General features: G+C 41.4%; 2 protein-coding genes across 2 annotated transcripts in view; both read right to left on the bottom strand.

Moving 5' to 3' along the window:
- GLB1 (galactosidase beta 1) overlaps positions 1-20,706 on the bottom strand; it is a 40,610-nt gene extending 19,904 nt beyond the window's left edge. The window contains exons 1-7 of the mRNA XM_038127576.1: positions 20,432-20,706; positions 10,312-10,481; positions 4,629-4,779; positions 4,275-4,335; positions 3,348-3,442; positions 1,932-2,112; positions 651-709 (exon numbers count right to left, since the gene is read on the bottom strand). Of these exons, the coding sequence (XP_037983504.1) occupies positions 651-709; positions 1,932-2,112; positions 3,348-3,442; positions 4,275-4,335; positions 4,629-4,779; positions 10,312-10,481; positions 20,432-20,485 (771 nt within the window). The 5' untranslated portion in view covers positions 20,486-20,706. The remainder of the gene's footprint in view (positions 1-650; positions 710-1,931; positions 2,113-3,347; positions 3,443-4,274; positions 4,336-4,628; positions 4,780-10,311; positions 10,482-20,431) is intronic.
- TMPPE (transmembrane protein with metallophosphoesterase domain) lies at positions 15,460-20,569 on the bottom strand. The gene is made up of 2 exons (XM_038127577.1): positions 20,432-20,569; positions 15,460-17,659 (listed from the first exon to the last, which is right to left on the bottom strand). Exon 2 carries the CDS (start codon positions 17,568-17,570, stop codon positions 16,254-16,256), a length of 1,317 nt encoding a protein of 438 aa, XP_037983505.1. The 5' UTR covers positions 17,571-17,659; positions 20,432-20,569; the 3' UTR covers positions 15,460-16,253.
- Positions 20,707-23,150: the final 2,444 nt, after the last annotated feature.

The following is a 23,150-nucleotide window of genomic DNA, read 5'->3' as shown; positions in this document are numbered from 1 at the left end:
GACATTTTGAAAACAATTGCTTAAGCATCAAAGAGTATGGATTTCCTGGGAACCTGGCAACAAGGCTGTGTTTCAGATGCTTGGCATTCAAATAAATGATCAACATATTCTCTGCAGAATAGCATACAAAAACTGGATGTAATGAAAAATATTTCAAATTGCTTTCTAAACAACTCCTTAGCACAGAGATAATCTTGTACCCTCAGTGGGCCTTCTCTCTTTCTCAAAATGGCTTCCAGTGTTCTCACAACCTACTATAGCTTGTATAAAACCTCTGGGGTTGCTGAAAACAGGAAACAACTTTTAATCTGCCCTTTTAATTCTGCTTTTAACTTCTACCTACACACATATCTCACTAACTTGTCTAACCATCCTTAGCGTTTCCGCTGCTTTGTAAACATCTGTCTTAGCAAGGAAAACTACTGAAGCAAAATCATTACTTTTTGAGACTAAAATAGCATTTGCAGAGCAGCAGTTAATGTGGATTTGACAAACACACAGCGAAGCTCCTCTATTCATTTTTTCTGGCTTGGAAATTATGTCTTCATCAACAGGTCCCTAAAATTGTTCAATGCACTGCTGTCAATCCCTCTCTGATTAACAACTTCAAGATTAGACATGATACAAAAAGTTTAATTGAAAACACATACCAAAGGGCCCTTTGGTTCACTGCTCCTTTGAGCTAAGAATGCTGCTGTGACATTGCCACCTATAAACAGAAAGAAATAAAACTGAGTTGCTGTATCCATGATTTTCTGGGTCCATCATTTTATTGAAATCGGTGCCTTATCTCCCTTCCAGCCTAGCAAAAATCATGACAAAAAAGCTGCTCCAGCAAACACAGGAATCAATACTTTTGATTCTGATGTTTAACTTGCAAAACTTATTTTAAATATATACATGCACATATGCATGCCTGTGAATGTGTCTTTGCTTTTGAGACATATCTTTTGAAAACCCAGCTTTTCTCAGAAATGGCATCCTGGCACAAAGAAGTCTGAGATGTGTCAGAATTGCTATTGATCATTGGAAAGTCCAAGTCTGGGGTTACGTTACCAAGGCTACGGGGAAGAGTAGAAACCAGGCAATCTCTAAAGAGGTGTTTCACTTTTGATCACTCCTAGTGGCTCAAGCCATATGGCTGGAAATAACTTCTCTGATGAGTGGCTCACCATCGCATAAAGGATACATGTGAAGACATCCACAATTTCATTCAACTTGCAAGAAAACAGATCCCTGCTAAGCACATGTGTTTGACTGTATAGACAGTAAGGTACAGAAGAGGCTGCACAATAAAAAAACCCGAAAACATCTGTCTTGGAGTTTGTTTCTTGTGCCTTAAGCCTATTTTGTCAAGTCCATGCAGTATACGAACATTTAAATCCTTAACTCTCCTATCAAAAGGATACTCTCTGATCACACTACTAAGGCTTAGCCATTCTTCAGACCTATAGCACAGCAAATCGTAGCAGTGTGTACATTTCTAATGATGATATTCAACAGTATTTTTTTTGTTCTAATAACTTCTGGCATAGAAAGAAATTTGTTTGGATGTCTGGATTCCAGGACAGACAGAGGACATTAAAAAAACCCAACACCAAAAAGGAGTATTAAAAAAATACAAGGAATCAATGCCAACTATTATTGCTAATTTTTAGGAAATATGTGCTGTGAGCAGAGTAAATTGGCTATTCATGATTTCAAGATGCAAGGAAGTGATTATGATTTTCTAACTGGGTGCTCATGAGTGATTCTTGTATGTTTAGGAGTACTTCAAATACACATAAATGCCTGTGTATTTTAAACAAAATTTAAACAAAGCCGTTTAAATTTTAAACAAAGCAGGCAAGTTTGGCAAGCAGTAAAGTCAGTTTGTTCTGCCACAAACACACAGAGCTCAGAATTTTTGGAATCAAACAGCAGTCTCCAACCTGGAGCAAAGTCCACCGTTGCATAAAGACCCTGAAGAGCCCCACATTTCAAGTGAAACTGGCTTGCACCATCAGTTGTGAAGAGCACCACCTCATCCCCAAGATGCAGGCGAAAGAGCTTCAGAAGGAAGCGCAGGTAGTTGTAGTCACAAGCGAAGTAGCTTCCGTACTCGTTCTCTACCTGTAGAGTAAAAGCAAGTCAGTAAAGCCATAGCCAATTCAGTTTGCATCTGATAACAAAAGAGAAAGCACAAATCCAACCCTCTTCTTCCTTTGATAGCAATGTTGAAAATGTCATTTTAACTCCAGATCTGAGGAGTATGAGAAGACAAGACTCATTCCTCTCAACTCTACTTTACAGTGGACCCATCAGTGTGCAGAGCTAAGCCATTTTTCTGCAAAATTCTGTCCCTCCCCAAAGCATCTGTTTAGCTACAGTGATCATAATAGAGTCTCTATTAAAATCTGAGATCTATAAACCACCTCCCAAGGAGACCAATAAAACCACAGAACAGGTTGTGAAATGATCAAAACTACAACAAAACTGGACATTGAGAACAGAGACATCTACAAAGGGTTCACATGAACCACAAAGCCCTGAAACGGACTCAAAAGGATTTCAGGGAGAACAACTGTGCTACTACTGGGAGGTACTCATCTTGCCCCTTTTCCAAGGAGATGAACTTTTCAGCTCCAAATATAACAGGTTCCAATCCTGAAGGTTATTTCTGAAAATCCTGTCATAAGCATCTTATTTCTGACAATGAATAATTTTGTCCAGTGCTTCTGCTCAACAGACAAAACACACTGTTCAACAAAATTATCTCGGGCGTATTACAAGAAGGGTCTTTTATCCCATCCTGTGCCAATCAGGGAGTTTAAAGAAATTGAAATAAAGCTTTGTTATGATCAAATACTACAAATATAGGACAATCAGTCCCACACATCTGTCTAGAAGGAGTTTAGGACAGAAGCTACTCACCGTGAACATACAAAATTGTGTCCTGAAACATTTACAACTTAAGTTAGGTGCTAAATTAGACTTACTCCATACTGCTTTTTCTTGTATCTAAGAGTATTCTTATTCCCCTTTTTCCTGTCAGATTGTTTCAGGCAACTGTATGCATTTTGGCTTTATGTGAGAATTGCCACAAACCTCAGATCTAAAAAGCTGCATAAGTTCCCTCTATTGCTTTATGCAGCTGTGGGAAACAACTTTGACAGAGCAGATGAGGGCTCTCTGAGTCCTAGAAACAGTGGATTCAGTTCTTTAGAATAAGGTATTTCATCAGAATCTTGCAGCTACCTGAAACTTAAGGAATACCTTTGACACCACCACCCAAGACCCATGGTATGTCTGCAAGAGCAGTATAAGCATTCATGCTGCTTGGGTTCATCTGATTTTCAGGAAGTTACCTGCACCATGATGATTGGACCCCCATTTTGATAGAGATAAGGCCTCATCTTTGGCAAAAGGACACCCATCCATCTCTCTACCGCTTTCAAGTAATCTGTGATACACAAAGTATATATGTTTCACAACTTTTCTGCCTTTTTCTAATTTTGTTTTAAATTACATATGGGTCATCTTTATGTAGCGTTCAATTATGTAAATTATGAACAGCATTTAATTAACAGATTGCTCTTATACTTGAACAAATGTGCTCTTCTACTTGTTCATAAATACAGTATGATTAAGAAATACTTGTTCATAAATACAGCTTCCAGTACAGTTTACTAAGAAATAAAACATTTAAATACAGATGAACTTGGAAAATTATCAAAAGGACTTCATTATCTCTCACAAGTTGTCCTAATGCATTTCAAACAAATTCAACTGTTGATCTATGTACTATTTTTTAAATAGATAATTTAACCACAGTCAGCAGAACTGAAGTTGGATATGATATCTATATGTTCATCCCCTACATTCACCCCAATAAACACATTAATCTCCTGTCTCATCTCATTCTCCCATGTCTGGTTCTTAACAGGAGCACATGAGAATGCTGTAACTCATTCTGGATTGCACACTGACCAGCCAAGAAGGTCCCCATTATGAGTGGCTGTGGCAAATCCAAAAACCTCAAAGCTGAAGCTGTCTTTTCCTCAATGGTGACAATGATTCCCCTCTTGGCACCAACTTGACAATACCTCGGAAACTTTCTCCCCAACTTTGATTGTTCTACACACTTTCTGAATGCACACTTCTAATTAAAAGTATTTAAGATTTTACTCACAAGAAAACTTGAGCTGAAATATGAATTATCTAGTAATGGCCTCAAACAGAAAGTTGCCTTGCTGCTACAGTGTATTTTTAATGGCCTTTTCTGATGCCTCTACCTGAATCAGAAGACCTGAGAACAATAGATTTCTTTTCCAACAGCCATGCAGGAAGACCTCCCTGGGAAAAGAAAGGGAAACAGTGACATATTTAGGAATCCTAAGAAGAATTTAGCCTCTTATCAAGACATATACTGAGACAGGAAAACTGATTGTCTACAAGAAAGTAGTAATTCCTAATGAAAAAAAAACAGAGTAACTTTGTATTGTAATAAGTCACTTAGGATGCATGGATTTTAACACACTACACCAAGACTCTTGTCTAAGGATATATCCATGAGTAAGTCTGTCTATTTTAAGAAATACTTGCACTAGATTTACCCTAGAAATGAGCTGTTACAAAAGGTTGTATACCATGTCCCATTCTGCACAGATGTAAGGTCCAGCTCTCAGGATAACAAGCAATCCAGTGTCATTGGCAAGTTGCAGGAAATACTCTAGATCTTTGCCACCAAAAAAGTCATACGTGCCCATCTGGGGTTCGTGGTAGTTCCATGGGACATACCTATTAAGAGAGAAAATCACCTTCCATTAGGAAACTGAGACTAAACCAAAATTCTGAAAAACAGCTATTTGCACTACATGCCCCAGAGATCAGTATGGCTGCTGATCCTCCGGATCAGTAGAAGACAGGAGTAACTCTCTGGCCTTTCTTCTGTCAGGTATTTCATACAGCAGAATGCATTAAAATTAACACTGAAATTAGGGTTATGTCTGCAGGTATCATCCCTATGAGAGCAAGAACAGGTTCTGGTAGTGCCATTGTGAAACCATGATGTCTGTTCCAAAATTAAATGAACAGTTTTGAAGCTGGCAAGGCAGCTGGCAGCTGTTTAGTGGTGGGAGGTTGATGGGGAGATGAATGTGGTAAACCACTCATGAAGGAGGAGGCCAAGAACGAGCACAAAACAGCACATGACCCTTCATGAATGGATCCGCCAGCTTGCACAGGGAACACCAACCATGCTGACAGGTCTATGCTGCTGCTACTGCAACGAATTTGAAAAACACCTAAGACGCATATTGCATCTAGGTCCCAAAACTTTTCATTGACCAGGAACAACAAGTTTTCATTGACAGTCTTCATTTCCAGGTTCTGGAAAACCACCACTGGAAAAACAATTAAGTTAAGAAATGTTAAGGTGCCCAAGAGCTTGGACAAAGTAAAGTTATAAAGATGCCAAACAAGCACTTCACCATTTGAAAGAACATCTCTCTCCTACCTTTAGGACTCAGGAGACCACAACCTCAGCACAGAACATATCACAGAAATAAAAAAAAAAAAAAACCCACTTGGTTGAAAGACAACAAGGAAATGGTAATCTACCAAACACCATGAGCAGTGCTGTAGCTGATAATCCCTGTTTGACAACTGTGTTTTGTTTGCCATGGTACTAAGTGGCAGACTAGCACAGACAGGCTAAAATTAGGGATGATTACAACCTGAGCAAGGATTCAAGGGAATATGAAAACTCATTCCTCTAAAATTTCTAAAATTCCCAAAACTGTGTCTAGTCAAGCAAAGATCCTCTAAGGCAACATTTTCCTTACTGCCTGGGTTTGTTAGTATGTTCCACATTTAATTTTGCAAAAACCACCCAAGAGGGAAAGAAAGTCCCTAAAACAATGCTTTCAATAAGGAAGAAAAACAGGAACCCTCTCATGAGTACACTACTAACATGACCATACACAGACATGCACATGAACATCAAATACAAAAATTATAATCTTTCAACCTTTTTGAATATTATAGCATCTCAAATGCCAAAATTTTAAACCTCTGTTCAAAAAGATAAAGCTTAAAATTTGAGTGCCAGGATGGAGTCAAAGCAATGCACTCAGGCACCAAAATGCACATATTTCCCTCTATGTGGTATATTTTATTTCTGTGTCAAGCTGCTCTAATTGTTTCTGAAGCACAATTAACTCACTTGTAAAAAAAAAACTACATGCACATTTAATGAATATATGAACTGTATGAAAATACACTCATTGAATTATGAACTTGTTCAGAAACAAGTCTTAAGGTTTAAATACACTTAATACTGTCTGAGGTGAGGATGAAAGGGTTTCTCCAGCTCCTGTATGCTCAAGATGGAAAAAGACAGAAAAATCCTTCCAGAAACAGTTTTCATTTATGTCACATGCTTGACCACAAGACTGGAAAAAAAGCAGATTCTAGCAGAGAAAAAGGGAAGAAGCACAAGAAAAAAACCTATTTGAAACTGTTGTTTTATATAATGAATCATGATAAAAATTTATTTTAAACACTGGTCTAAAAATGGTTACGAAGACACTAATCCCCCAATATATTTTCTACAGCTAGTATGGTCTCAAATGAAATCATTGAAATTGTTCTCTTTAATGAGTATATTTGTTACATACCATTGTCAAAATTTACAGTCAGCTGTTAATCCTGTACTGCTTTAGCTACAGAATAATGAACTTATAAAGGAAACTCTCATCCTTTTTCAAACTTGAAATATGGTATTTATTCTGTATTTGAGTTTACTTTCCATTTACCCACAATTTCTAAGCTTCATGCTATAACCTTCCTTTCTTTAGAAGTCACAGCCTTTCTCTCCTATTTCAGATATTATCAATAGGCAAAAAATCACACTTCAACTTCCTTAATGTACAAGATAATTCTCTCTGTAATACTAGGAAGGGATTTTTTTAATAGCCTAAAATTAAATAAATTGTACTACTTTCATCAATGAGCATGCTAGTTAAATTACTCATATACAAGTCTTTAGAAATAGTAATTTGTGCTTAATTTTTAAATATTCCATATTCTAAACAGCAGCTCCATTATAGAAGGACTTTGTACAGGTTTACACCCTTCTGTTCATTAGTCAACAAATAGAGTAAAACAAAGAAAATGCTCAACATTCTAACTTTTTGTGAGCCTGTAAAGGTAACTGGGGATTCTTCCAGGAAGCGTCTCCACTGATCAGTAAATCCTGTATACCTCTTCTGCCCCATCTAGTGGCAATTGTTTATCTGCTCTGTGTAAAACAAACCCCAAAGCTCCCGTGCTTTTCTGATGCCTTTGCACTCATTTCCACCTGGCAGACACAGTTCAGGAACTGAAAACAAGGACAGTTACCTGTGTGACCAGACACCTCTGCTGAGGTGGGGAGTGAACTCCTCAGCATCCTCCTCCACCAACTTCTGGGACATCACACCAACCACGACATTAAATTTCAACCTGCTTTTTAGAAGGGGTAAGCCTTGATCTCTTAGCTTAATGTCATCTGTTTTCTCATGCTCTGTTATTGCTTACGATGTTACCAGGTGCAGACAATTATATTCATGTGCTGACTTCACCTATGCCAGAGATCAGGAGGAGCTGCTGCCTCAGTCATAAGATGAATGATGCATCAAGGCATAGGCAGCCTTTTGGAAGAAAGGCTGCAGAGAACAGGAAGGAGAACATGGCTGGTTGGCTTTATCCACAAGGTATTTACAAGCACAATCCCATAGTATAAGGATCCTGTTTCCCTTGAAGTGGTAAACCTCACTGGGAATGCCTCAATAAGAACAAGGAAGGTTCCTGTATTTCAAATTATAGCAGGACATTCCCTGTCTTATGGAAAAAAATCTCAAGCAGCAAAATCACAGTCTTCAGATGAGGCTTCAAGATTGGGAGTCCAACTACCACATTCTGCCAGAGTCCGGCAGTGCTGCTGCCCATTCATTCCAGAATGACTTCACAAAATTTGTATCCCTGTCCCTTGCTAGCAATATTACTGATCCAGGAAAGAGTATGCAGAAGAAGAGAAAGCAAAAACCCAATCACAAAGATCAACTTCCACTTTTTTACCAAAATCACACAAAATCACAGAAGATTTCTTTGGGGTAATATGAATACTCATAGCTTTATCTCAAATAATCAAGAGCAGTAAGACTTGATTATTGGCTAAACTCAAGGAATAACAAAAGGGGTTTTTTTATAGGTGAGGTGTTTTTATAGCATCAGGAGAGAAAGAGAGTGACTGGTGTCAAATGGAAAGACACATAGATTTGAGTCTTGTAGAAAATGCAAGGCACAGGAGCGCTATCTGCTTCTAAAGTACACTTTCCATAGCAGAAAAAATCCAGACATGAGCAATAATGGGAGAGAAAGTCAAAGAATCTCAGTCTGCTCTTAGAAAAATAAGAGGAGACTAATAAAGCTGTTATGATGTGATCCAGCAACAACACCTAAAGCCACAGTTGCCATAACCACTTGCCAGCTGCACAGCACCTTTTGTGCCAAAACAGACCCAGCTCAGCTCTCCCAAGACCAACAGAGATCAGCTGGCACCAGCAAAACAACAAATCTTCACTCCTTCCTGCACAGCAGAAAGATACTAATCCAAAACAGTCAAGCAGAGTAAGAGGTCTCAACAAGGGAAAAAAGCAGAAAAGAAAGAAGGAAAAAACCCACCTTGATAGTGGGAGATCACAAATGAAGAGGGAGAAAGCAACAAGAAAAAATCCAAACTGGCCCTGCAGCAATTTTGCCATTGAACAACAGTGACAAAGGGAATGGAAAAAAATATTACTATCTCAAAATGCCAGTGATGCATCAGAGACATTACAAGGCAATTTAAAAAAGAAAAAAAAAAAAAAAAGAAAAAATTGACTGTTTGAAAAAGCTGGAAATGAACAAAGGGCATTGAAAACACATGGGTGTTGGGAGGAGGAGGAAATAATCAGAGACATAAGGGAAGTATGAGACACTATGGATCATAGGAGTCACTGCTCATAGGGTCAGTCACAGGCTGACCTTCAAGCCAGACACCAAAAGGCATAATTTTCAGGTTCACTTTAAATTACTTTTATTTCAGCAAAAAGTAATTACTTGGGCAAATCCAGCAACCTGATCCTGAGCAAGTGTGTTACTTAATCCCATTGCTCTTATTAATATGAGCAAAGACAGAACTTGATTACTTAATAGAAAACAACAAAAACAACCACAAAACCACTGCATCATCCCAACACAGCCAAGAGTCTTAAGATATGCAAAAAAAATAAAGAATCCTAAATTTGGAAAAATTCAACTTGTTTTTCTCTCCCTGCTGTCTGTTCTTCACCTACTAACTCTGACTAGTCTCATGCCCAAGTGTAAAAAGCAGCCATGCACCTTGCAGGTCTAACAAAAATACAGATTCCAAGGGTGAGAAAGGAGTGGTGGTACAACACTCCTACTGAGCCTACAGGCTCTGCACTGTCAGAAGCTGAACTTCTTACAGCACAAAAGCAGGTGGTTTCAAAGAGAAGCTCTAAGCCTTGCAATGACTTAAGAAAACAAACCTGTTAGGTAATTACAACAGTTGCCTGAAAAAACTGTGCCTTACACATCACCACTTCCCTTGTCAACGAAGCTATGGCAAAAATAAGAGAAAGCTGATTTTTTCTTTAACTTGTGCCTCATCTGTTGAGTTAGGTACCCAAACAGGTAGAAAAGACAAGAAAAATGGACTAAGGGTTTTGCAAACACACACACACACACACAAATGAAAGCTGTTTAAGCTTTTTTTTTTTTAAAGAAGTACATCTAGTTCCCCATCCATTTATCTAAATTTAAATGCTTCTGGTGAAATAGATTGATATAGCTTTCTAATGTTACTGCAGTCTTCACCAACATTTTCAAGGCTTCTGGGTGATACCAACCCAGGCTGTACTAACAGGTTATTGTCTCCTCACACCTAGTCTGCCTTTTGACCAGAAAGTACAGTGCCCCTGGCAGAGGCAGGAACAATTGTTCCATAGTTGTCAAAGTTCATAGTCCAACAATTTATTTCAGGTCACATTTGCGCCCTGGGCTGTGAAGCCAGAGGTGTTGCCTGTCATCAGGGAAACAGACTGCCGGTTACAACCTGCCCAGCTGCCCCCATTTATGTGGTCAAAAGTCATCCTGTACCACCCTTCACTTCTCCAGGGCTTCCTCACCTATTACTGGAAAAATAGTAATAGCAGCATTCCTCTTAATGACTTCTCATACAACTCCCAGGATCACAAATCACTTGGAAAGTCAACAGCTACTCACGTTTGAATGGCATCAAGCCCTGCCATCTTCATCTTCAGCAGGCGGTCTTTCCAGTAATACGAGGGCACCCGCGAGTAGTGAATGCTACCGGAGATGTAACGGAAAGGCTTCCCATCCTTGACAAAGCAGTTGGAATCATAATCAATCCCAAAACTCCTCTCAGGTACATTCTGTACACAAAACCAAAACAAAACAAAAAAACACACCGTAATATTGTTTTCTGCCTTGAAAGACACAGAGAACAGGCTATACAACATCTGTGGGTTGTCTACAACAGAAGATACAATGGTCCTAAAATAAGAGATGGTGAATGACTTTCCTCTGGCTATCTATAGCCCACCTGAGTCTTAGCACAACAAATCAGCAAAAGGGAGCCAGTGTAATGTGTCACAGGATAAAAGAACAAGGAAACTAGCAGATATAGTTCAAAGAAAACACATTCCCTCCTGAAAAATGGACAAAATTGCTAAGCCAATATGCCTATCCCTAGACTGTCATTAAACAGAGCAACTGAAATAACACTTTACAATCCTTTCTAGACTACAGACTCCAAGGAGAAAGACAACAGCATGTTGCATCTGCAACAAAGGCATTATTTTACAGAAAACCTAAAAAAATGTAGTGGAAAATGTCCTATATACACAAAGCAATTCAAAACTTTCTGCCAACAGTGAACAAGTGAAATTGTGTGGTGGATGTGTAGCAACAGGTATGACAAGATACAGCAAGGAGCTGGCAAGGAAACACGGAAAGCAAGGGGCTGCCAAGTGCTGCACAGCATAGGCTTTTTACGCTGATTGCACAAACATGGACCCATTCTTAAGATTACTTAACTTTATTAGGATAAATAAATCTTTATTCAACAAAGGTATGGGCATGTCAGGCCTCTCCAAAATCAGGACCACACAGAATTCGGAAATACAAACCAACTGCTCTGGAATAAATGTAACTCAAGGGTTGGGACTCTCCATAGGAAATTATGATGCTATAGTAACTCCAGGTTGTTAGACCTCAAGCAAACTATTGCTGCAAAGGATGTACAGGTTGTACAGCTGCTTATTTTCTGTTCAATTTAAATGTATGTGACTTTTTCCTGATCTTTCATTTATAACCTGCATCTTGACAGCCGGGCCTGCTGCACTAGGATGGAATTGTTCCATGGGTACCCGAGAAGGAAACTATTCACCCTTACAGACATCAAGCAGATGTTTCGTATTCTTCTAATGTTTTTACTCTAGGGCACTGTGACAAGTCACAGCACTAATGCAGAGCCGAGTGCTTCAAAATGATCATGACTAAGTGGAACTCTGAAACCAAACGCAACAACACAGAAAAGAAACCAAAAAAAAAAAAAAAAAAAAAGCACCACTATGGATAGAAGCACCTTACACATTAAAAGGCCATTATCCCTGGAAATAAGGAGAGTGTGGTGTCCCTCTGTAAGAGGATTTTAGCCCCCTCATTCAGACTAACTACACCAAGAGGTCTATGGAAAAGACAGTTGTTCCATTCATGGCAGAGAACTGTTGAGATAATGAATGTTGAAAAAACTGTTTACACACCCTCAGGGACAGACACTTCTGGCAGAGAGCCACGGCTATCTTAAAACAATTAAAGGGAGGTATTAATTATGAAAGTGGTAATCACTGAACCAGTTGCCATTTAGAAGTCAGGTTTTTGAAGCTGTGACCATAGCTGTAAATGACCTTCCCAACACATACACTTCCTGACACAGTGATACTACATGGATGAGGAGAGGGAGGAAACCGCCAGAATACTCTGAATTCATCTCATTCATCATTTATTGTAAACAGACTTCCTTCATGATCAATTCCTCAGCATTACTTCATTGTCAGCGGATGATCCAGAGCTTGCAAAAAAAAAAAACCAAGAGATTTCTCCTCATGAATTTACGTCTGTAAATTCTGTATAAATACTGTATACTCACCATTGTGAATATGCAAGGAATTAATTCCCACTTTGTCACCCTAGAAGGTGGGGGAGTGGCTCTGCTTGTCTGGGGTGCCAAACAGCACTGTTTGGGGTGCCACTTCCTTCATACCATATCACTGCCCAGCTGAAAATTCAGACCCTTACAGGCAATGGTATCGTGTTGCACCTTACATCCTCAGAGCACACTCACATGGAAAAGAGAAGAACTAAAGCATTTGTCCTTGCTTAAATCAAGTAAAGAGTTTATTTTTGCAACCTTAATGCTATTTCAACATTTTATAATGTGCATGTCTCTTGACACAAAGTCTTTTCCCCATCTTCAACACACAGAACTGTTTATCAGCGGCAAAAATCTCTCATTCTCCAAATTTACAAAACAGGGATTTTTTTCTTATTTAGAAAGCAAACAAATGCAGGCACAAATCCTCCATCTCTGAAGATTTTTAGCCTCTCTTAGACCAACCAGAGAACACCTCTTTCTCCACCTCAAAGCTTAAGTACCAAAATTGAGAACCACAAATCACTCATTTTCTTCTGTTCCTTCCAAAATATTCTCTTAGTAACCCTTCTGTGCCCTCTCAGTGGTCCTTTTCTCTGCATCACATCCTCACCCCTGCCGTCTGGACCTTTTTCTCCTAGTAGGCTTTAGGCAAATGTAATAGTGGCCTTTCCCACTTTCCACCACGACTCAGTTAGCAGTAGGGGTGTAAGAGTTTACAAAACTAGTCAGGTTTATTGTTGGTAGCTTTTTGTTGCTAAATATAATGAGTGTGTTAAAACTATTCAGCATGAGCTGCTACAAGGCATACTGGTACAAAATAAAAGGTCACTAGACACCTCATAGTTGATTATAAGAATAAAGTTTTATTAAATCCCAACATTTAAAGCATTTGTTATACCACAATTTACATATTTTCCAGTCCATTCTACTGCAATTATATAATAAATATAATTTTCACAAAGTGATGATACTATTATATTTTGCTATTAATTCTGACATTAATTAACTCCTCCTTAGCCCCCAATGAACTGGCCTTTCATAGGATGAAATATATATTCATTTAGTTAAGTTCTCTAGATTAAATACATCACACACAAACATAAAATTTAAAAAAAAAATTAAAAATTAAAAAATAAGCAGCACAGCAATTTTTCTTCATCTGAAATACTGAACACAGGTCTGCATTGTGTACATTCAAATCAAACGGGAAAAAGTATAGAAAGAAGCTTGCAAGACAGTTAGAGATTGCTGATTGGAGAGATTATAGAAACAGTTCATTCCTCTTATCAAACAGAAAGTTGATCTAGGATACTTTCCATTCATAATTAAAAAGCAAAATAAGAAAAGGCTTTGAAGTCTTTTGGCACAGAAAAAAAGCTCTCCAAAGTCAGAAATAATCACCAGCAAACAATCTTTCAGAGGGAGAGATACAAAAAAAAGGGACAAGAACTAAATTACATCAGGAGAACTCAACGAATATATGAAATGACAATATGACCACTCCTAAAACGACGTTCATCTGCTTCTGAAAGGATACATAATTAACTTTTAAAAGAGGCACATACAATGTAATGAGGAAATTCTGGGATGGAAGGACCCCTTCAGCTACATTTTTGCACACACTTGATCAGAATGAAGAGAAATAAAAAGGGCAGGGAGAAAAAAGTAAATAATACTGGCATCTCACTGAGACACTGACACAATCTAAAATCAGTCCCACAAATGCCTCCTGTTGAGGAAACTGGCTTAACAATTAGCCTTCTTAACATGGTAAGAACATTCAGTGCAACAAGTATAAAAATCCTCCTGGGCTACTGGCCAGGTGAGAATACTCTGCACCACTAAACCCAGAACACAGCTCTTAACTGAAGGCAACTTGACAATAACCAGAGGGTTACAGGCAATCAAAATTCCTTCCTCATTCCTTCCCCATCTGACACTATGCTACCGACTGCAAAAAGCCTCTGATGCATCCCGCATGGACAGTGGGCGGTGTTGAATACACATGGAAACTTTAGGATACTTAAGCAGATACTATCACACAATCATAAAAAAACGTTTACAAAATTATAAGTGGTGGGAAATAGAAATTATCTAATCTGGCAAGCACAGAGCATGGCTGGTAAGGTATTCAATCTTTCAGAAGAGGACTGACTTCTCCAACGATTCCATTGTGACACATTTACAGTATTTCTCATTATTGCTGAGTAAAAATATAAGATGTTTGTACAGAGAAGCAGGATACAAAACCAGCACAGGAATTAGAAACTCTACCTGGGAGATGTTCAGAGTGGATGAAGTCAAATCTGAAAATCTAACTTACAAAAACCCTCGACTTTACAAAGACTACAGGGCTTTTCAAAGACACTCCTACCCATCTCCTTCAATATGAGAACAGAAGCTGAAGATCGAAACCAAGTGTTTATGGTTGTCTGGTTCAGGATCACACAGGAAGGCAGGAAAAGACTGAACACCACAGCTCTTGTCTTCCATCCTCAGTCTTCATGGTAAGAACCGCCCTCTTTTGCCCCATGCTGTGGGTCTGCCTGAGGGGAAAGGCAGAGCAAGGAAAACCCTGTGGCTACAGCTGCAGACTACAGAGACAGGATTCCCAGGCTCTAATGGTGTGTGATATTTCATGCAGCAGAAATGAGGTGGGAGAGGAGGAGAGAGAAGATGCACAGAAGTAAAGTGTTTCATAGGCTTGGACAAAAGTCACACATTATTTCACATCCTGGCTTTCTCACATGAACGCAAAGATATAGAAACAAGAATATTTGCATCAATTATTCTCTAATACCTCAAAAATCCCATAATTGTGTTAATTTATGATAAGCCCTTCTATGAAAGATGGGAAGAAATCCTCTATCCATTATCCCATAGCAGTTTCTCTCCTACGTGCCCATCAGACAACCAGGACACTGACATGCAAATGCTCTTAGGGAAAGTCACCTGCTGCAAGTTTAGTCTCATTAAAAGAGGACATAATTTACTTAAACATTAAAGCCTTTAACAAATTTCAAGCATTAACTTATTTGCATTGTATTGAAATAGCATCTGTTTACTCTTGCAAGAGAAAAATGATGGAGGAGAAATTAGGCAGAAAGAAAAAAATACAGAATGAAGACAAAAGACACTGAGTAATTTTAGTGCTTTATATAAGGAGGTATTGTATGCTGAGACAGCAACAGAAGTTAATTTTGGAATTTTCCTCATTTGCTTTTATTAGAGCTATTATTTTCAGTAAGCAATTACTGGATGCCCAACTATTCTGGGGAAAATGCCTGAGAAAGACAGCTGCTTGCACCTTTTGGTGTCAGTTTCAACAACTTTTTAACTGGACGAAACTGAATTTTAGAACTGAGGCCTGGCAACTGATAGTACTAGTAAGAAGCATGGACTGGAAGCCCTGGTGCATGCTGCAGACAGCTAGCAGGATAAAAACATCCAGTCTCAATCAAAAAAAACCAAACCAACTCTAAACTATTAAACTCCTCCTTCCCCATAACAACTCTAGCATAAGCCTCCTAGAGTTTCCATACTCAGTGCACATTCTTGCAGGCCTTTCTGCAAAGCACACATCAGTGACTTCACTGCACGAGCTCAGAACTTCACCTGCCTGAGATTTGATAAGGCAGCTGCCTGATGGACACCAAGTGGAACATGAAGTAGCTGCAGGACACAGGTATTACTAAACATGCACAGGACACACATCATTGCTGTGACATCAGTGTTATCTTCAAATGCAGAACCTCAACAATAATGAACTCAAAGACATAATTACTTCAGTAATTTAACATGTCCCAAATTTGTTTCATAGGCCCAAGATACAGTTAGTGTTTTCTGCTCAAACTTAACAGAACCTGCTGAAGTTCAGCCCAACACATCTTCTCTGGCTTCCCTGAAAAATAATTTGCTTTCATAGTAGAAGAGCCAATAAACTGGCCAAAAAAAAAAAAAATATATAAGTCTGTCAAATGGAAACTCCTCAAGGAGAACGCAGAACAATCTCTGTTATTTCAGCTCTGCTGCCCAGCCTCATGGGTATTCCATAGTACATCGTCCCTGGGCTGACGTAGACGAAGGTATTCTGCCCAACTTGGTACAAGCCAACAAAGAATGGATTCAGAAGATAAGCTCCAGCATTTAGAGGGAAAATCTGCCCTCCATGAGTATGGCCAGAGAGAATTAAATTTATGTCTGGTCTCTCCTGAAGGGCCCACTTTGCAGCAATTGGCTGATGAGCTAAGAGCACTATTGCATGCTCACTGCTACAACCTCGGAGAGCTTTTTTCAAATCCATGCCATGTCCCGAATAGCGCAACACATCTGCTTCAATATCATCCACGCCGGCCAGGCAGAACCAGTCGGAAGTGCTCTTTGGTGAAACAATCTTCACATTCTCGTTATGCAATGGCTGAATGTTAAATGATTTTAACAGCTCGAACCAGTTGCTAACATCTGAGGTGTAGTACTCATGGTTTCCTGTGACAAAGTAAGTCCCCAAAGGAGAATCAAGTTCTCCAAGAGGCTCAACAGCAGGTCGTATGATCTTTGCCTCAGCATCAGACAGGTCCCCAACAATCACGGTGATATCTGGTTTTAAAGCCTTAACCATTCTCACTATCATGGCAAGCTTGGTCTTCCCAACTGTAGGCCCCAGATGGATATCTGAAAGCAACACCACTTTCAGGTTATTCATTGCTGAGGGCAGCTTGTGAACTGGAATCTCCACTGAATTCACAGTAGGGGGCTGGGAAGCATTTAACAGCCCAACAACAGTCAGCACAACAGTCAGCAAGACTGCCAGAACTGGTTTCAGTGCTGTTCTGTTCTTGTTGCCAGTGCCTGCCTTAGCGCCTCTCCCAGCCAAGAACTTGTAAGCCTGCTCTACAGAGCCCAGAGTGAAGAGGAAAAAGATGAGAATAATGTAGGCCCCCAAGCAAGTGTAGGCAGCTAAAGAAAAGAAATAGGGCTCTTCTGCAACAAGAAATAGCAATGTAAAGAAGCTTGAATGAGCCAAAGCTAGAAACATGAACACAGCTATTTTCCACAGCATGAAACAAAAGGAGCTGGCAGCTGAAGACCTGGTGAACGTGGTGACTGTGCTTCTCCAAACATGAAGAGATCCCATCAACATGAGTGTATTAGCAAACAGTGCCATTTGCAGCCTTAGAAGCCAGCGCCGTGTCCTGAAATCGAGTTTTTCTGCCAGGTAACTCCGTGATAGCATCATGGAGAAGAAAACCACTCCTGCAGCCACTGCAGCCTTGGCTTCAATGGGCAGTTGCTTGAAGGAGATCATCTTTGCTTCCTGACTGTTCCCTTCTGTTCTGCAGAAGTCTCCAGAAGTCAATAATGTGGTTATGAAGGGATGCCTTGGGTCAACAAAGCCTGCAACCAGGAACCAGTATGAGCCGCTTTAAAATATTACACACATTCCCTTTCTCCCAGACTGCAATAAAGGACTGTTACCCTACATACTACACAAGATGCTGGGTCATGCAGAATCAGTCATAACAACATAAAGGAAATGTCCTGAAGTGGAGTAAACCAGACAACAGAAAGGACTGGATGGTGGAAGTCTCCTTCCAATCTCCCTGTCTGCCTCCCTCAATCATTTCTCCCCCATACAGCCTTTTCTTTTAAACACTTTTTTCTCATCCAGACTTCCTAATAGTAGATGGCAATACATCCCAACAGGGATGCAATGAGTCCTGGGAAAAACCATTATAGCATTTTTAAATCTCGTACATGTTCTGGGACTAAGTTGCTTCTGATATTAACTTAATACATGATTTCTGTTCTTCTTGCTAAGCAGTTGGCTCCATCTGAAAAGCAGACATCACCCTATATCATTCTTACCAAATGCAAGAGGTTCTACTAACACATGCTGCAGCAGCAGTGAAACCCCCACTGGAACAGTTGCAACTGTGGTCCCAGAAACTGCAGGTGATCAGCAGATATCCTTGCCTGCCACTGTGAATCAGATTTCTCCAAAGCCCTGGAAATCAGTAGGATCAGTGAAACTCACACTGCGTTTTGCTACTCACTTCCAGCTCACTTCCACTACATGTAGAGCTTTCCAAGACTCAACACCTGTTCTAGTATATCCTGGTCTAACAGGATGCAACCAAGTTGAAAAGGGATTAAAATACCACACCCTGCTCCTTTAGAGGGGAGCACAGAATCTAATGCATGACTGCTCACAGACTGGAAACAAACAAGCAAGCATCAGTTATATTTGAATGGCAGCAGAATTCCCTGGTTTGCTCTGTATTTTGCTCAGTCACGGTGTTTCTATTAGTGCTCAGGTTGCACATTTCTATTTAGAAGAAACCTATTGTTTTATTTTAATCATAGATTTAAAAAGTTTCGGCAGTCTTTCATAACATACAACAGAGACCATGTCTGACATAATAGTCCCATAATAGCACAATTATTTTCAAAACACTTCCTGCCTCTCAATCCACACTTAGAGAAAGCAAGCAATCATTACAGCCAAAAATATCTCAGAACTAGGGCACAAAAGCAGCATCGTGGGGCTCAGCAGTGAGCCTAAGCCCAGAAGTCTGTGAATACCAGTTTGCCAGGTTGCTTATCTGCTGCATATGTTCTCTCAAGCTAATTTAAAAGAACATTTGTGATGACAGGACCCTGATCTACTTTGAGGACTAGGCTAAGTTTTAAAAAAAACCCTTCCCTCACTGCTTGTGTCAGGGAACTGTGGGCTGATAAGGGAAATTGTGCCTGCCAGCCTCAGCTCCTCAAACCCTCTCAGTTGTTACTAAACTACTCTTAAGAAATAGTGCTGTTTTGCACATATGTCTCTACAGAAAACACACAGAGCTAGGAAGATAAGAGCACAAGAAATGCCCTACTGATTCAAGTCCATAGGTCCTCTAGGCACCATGCAATACTGTGTCTGGACAACACCAGTAAGAAACGCTGTTTAAACAAATGACAGAACCCTGGCCATATTCTGTGGTCTCCTTCCTCACACTCCTTCAGCTGACACAGCTGCTACACTAAGGATGTTAGAGGGCAAATCCTTGCACAGTCATTTCTTGTTGAACACGGATGTTGGAAAGTCTTGGATATTGCTTATGAGCCTGACATATTTAAATGTAGCATATCCTTTTTTTTTTAATCTGTTGAGTACTATCTGGTTCTACAACCTCCCATGGCAGCAAATTCTCAAAAAATACTGTAAAAATACATAGTTATCTATTTGAAACTAACCTATTAAATCCCCCAAAAGTGCTAATACTACCAAGTTTGAAGAGTATTTGTTCTTGCCTGCTACCTTTAAAATTTTGGAAGGCTCAGCAACAACCTCACCCCTAGGAAAGCACACTAACTGTGATCCAATCTTCCCTTCCATAAGGTCTCAAGTGACGTCGTTATGTTTTTCATACATACATACATACATATATCTTTAACCACCCGTGCCACATCCAACTACAACATCTGCTAGTACATCTACAACATCTAAACATCTGCTAGTACATCTACAACATCTAATAGTATCATTCTGCCTTAAACTCGAGGCATAAACCACGGGAACTGTGGAGCACGAGCATTCGTCCTTAGGCCGTGGTGTCCCCGGGACAAGGCGGCCACAACAGAATCTATGGAGAACGGGAAAAACCTCTTTCCCTCCTCTCACACCCCGCAGGATGAGCACGTTTTCCCACGGGATCTCCCAGCAGTGTCGCCACCGGCTCCCTCACGGCTCCGGGTTGCTCAGCCAGGCCTCCGCGATTCCCGGGCGCGCAGGGAGTCCCGGGGCCGGCAGCACCGCTCCGGCCGGGCGGCCACGGCGGCCGCCACCCCCCTAGGGCGGCACCGCCAGCCCTTCCACACCTGCAGCGGGCCGGGAGCGACCGGCCTGCTCGGGAGAAGGGCACGGACCCCTCCCAGCCCCGGCTCCGGGATCTCCCCCGCGGCGCAGCCACAAGCCCGGCACCCGCGCCCTGTGCGCCGCCCATGAGCCCTAAATCGCTCATGGTTTAAAAAAGGACCGAGGCGAAGCGCCTTCCTCCAGCGGCGGCAGGAGGCCCCCGCCAGCCCTCCCTCGGCCACGCCGGCCCCCGCGCCCCTCAGAGCCGGGCCCCGCTGCCCCCGGGTGTCCCTGGCGGAGGGGGAGGCGAGGCGGGCACTCACCGCCGCCCGGAGCAGCGCGGCCAGGGCGGCCAGCGGGAGCAGGAGCCGCAGCATGGCGGGCGGCAGCCAGGAAACGGCGGCGTCAGCTGACGGCTCCGCCGGGAAACGGCCGGCGCAGGACGGGCATCCCTCCTCCTCCTCCTCCCTCCGCACCGGCACCACGGCAGCGGCGCTCCACCCCTCCGAGCCCGGCCTCCTCCTGCCCTCCCCTCCCGGGACACCCCCCCCCGGCTCCCCGGCAGTGTGCCGCTGAGGCGCTGCGGCTGGGAGCGCTGCTTCCCTTGTTCAAGCGCAGCCGTGCAGTGTCAGGAGCTCACAGGAGACTTTGGGATACAAGCTCCGATGCTGAATACATCCAAGGTTTTCTCCCACGCAGAAGTTTCCAAGATGGAAAGGTCTTGCTGACCTTTACCTCCTCTGGGCAGCCCGTCATCCTGATGGGAAGCACTGGGCCTGGGTGCTCTCCTTCCCATGTTAAAGCACTGTCATCCTCTTTCCGGAGCCCTGCGCTGAAATCAAGAGACAGCCGCCAATGCCGAGTACAGCATCTCCAAAGATTGCTCCCACGCAATAGGTGCCAGGACAGAAAGCTGATTCTGGCCTTTACCTCCAGTGATCAAACCATCATCTGCCAGACCACACACACTCTGGCTGGTCCGAGGCCAAGGGCTTGCCCCAGCTCCCCAGAGGAATGACACAACAGCCGCAGCCTCTGCCACCTTGGCTAGGCAGAAAGAGGCATTTTCCTAGGGGACTTTGCTAACTAGTTCCCAGAGCGGCCTGAATTTTGCTCACTTCATAACCAGAGCTTAAGTTTTGCTGGCAGTTTTCCTGCTATCAGCAGAGATTTTAAACTTGATTGCTTCATGGTTGCTGTGGCCAAGAAAGCCACAAATCATCACTCAAGAAAGTCACGAATCATCACTTTGCCCACAAGTACCTCTCTGTTAACAAGCAACAAATCAAGGAGGGTACCTTTCCTAGTCACTTCTCATAGTACCTGTACCAAGAGATGTAGGTGTTTCAGGAGTCCTGTGGACCTGTTATCAACCATGTTGATTTACAAAGACTAATTTGTTGGTGTTGTCATCCTGACTGGGTGGCCTATAGTAGACTCTCACAATTACACCCGCTTTGTTTGTTTGTCCTTTAATCCTTACCTGGAGGCTCACTTATGCCAGTGACTGTGCATCTCTGGGGCTGAGCCAAGGCTTCTAAGCTCCTCTTGCTTGTTCCTCATGCTGTGTGTAGAAGCACTTCAAATGCAGTTCTTTGTACCTGGTGCTCGGGTAGCCAACTAAGGATCTCACTGGCACACAGCCTCTCAAATCTTTGGTGTGTCAAATTCCTTTGCTCATCCCTGGTGAGCCTCGTTTTATCCCTTTGCCCTGCACACTTCTGCAGGGAGTTAACTCAAGAGTTAAAAGTCACAGTATGAGCCAGCCTGCAGCGTGAGTAACAAAGCCATTGGTTCTCCTAAAATAGTAGTTGGACCTGAGATCTGTAAAGTTTTTCTATCCCTTGGGAACAGATGCAGCCAAAGTAATATTTACTCTAAAATGGGTACTCCAAACTAGGCAGGCAGGCACAGGCAGCTCCCAATTTAATTAAGAATACACAGCAAAGGAATATGAAGACCTGGCAGAAATGAGAATGTTTAACACCAGCCTTTGGGGTCTGGTTTGTATGTCCCCTCTTGCCAAGTGCTCTGTAAAAGGAGCTGCTTGTGACATGGATCTTTACAGGAATTGCTAAAACATTCCATGCCAGCAAACAGGACTTGGGTTCGCAGAAATATGTATATATATATATTTTGTGGTAGAAACTGGATAACTGTGTATGTTCAGTACCAAGACTTTAAACCTGTCCTATTTTTGTGGAGGAAAAGTGTTGCTACACTTAGGGTAATGTAAATAATCCTTTTTTTCCCTCAAGCTCTGTGTTTGCAACCCATCTTTACAGCCAAAACTATTCTTTCAGCTATTTTTAGGAGTTTATCTGTGCAGGCCTGGGCTGATGCATTTTTGTGATGGATGTTCTAATTGCCAGGACCATTCAGAGAGTTTTCAAGCTGGTTTTCTACTTTAACTCTCCACCTTTCTGAAGAGAAGGAAAAGTTTAATGATTGTGGACCCATGCTGGAACAAGAAGACCCTTTTTTGTTTGTTCTTCATGGAAGTCCCCCAGGGACCCCTGTGTGTAATCTACATAAGCAAATAACCTGTCTGGAATTGCAGTCAGAGGTGCTGATCTCACTGACTGCAAATATCCTCCTCATAGAGGACAGTGAATTGCAGCCACAGCCTCTCCCCTAAACAGACCCTCTGAGGAGGTATTGAACCTCTCCAGCAGCCTGCTTGGAATGAAGCAGCTTAATGTCCTCTTTTTACCCAAGGAAAGGAAAATAGGCATGTTAAAAGATAGATTTACTGCAAACATGGTGCAGTTTTCACTGTGAAAAAAGGAAACTTCTTGGTCAGGCTCAGAAGAGGATATAACCCAAAGTTTTGTTTGTTTCTGCAAATTTTTTTCCAGCTAAGTAAAAGCTAATGTCAAGCTAAGTACTTCTCTGCCTGTAGTACCTGTAATAAATGAAGAGCTTTTAAAATCATCCCGAAATTATGCTTAAGCATCCCAAAGTTTAAAAAAAAGACATAGAAGAAATGCTGGTGGCTTTAGTTTTCTCACCAAAAAGCAGTGTTTCACTTGCAAGTTCTCT

This window comes from Motacilla alba, chromosome 2 (genome assembly GCF_015832195.1).
Source record: "Motacilla alba alba isolate MOTALB_02 chromosome 2, Motacilla_alba_V1.0_pri, whole genome shotgun sequence".
NCBI lineage: Eukaryota > Metazoa > Chordata > Aves > Passeriformes > Motacillidae > Motacilla > Motacilla alba.
The sequence above is the reverse complement of the archived record's forward strand: the minus strand, read 5'-3'. Positions and strand labels throughout refer to the sequence as shown.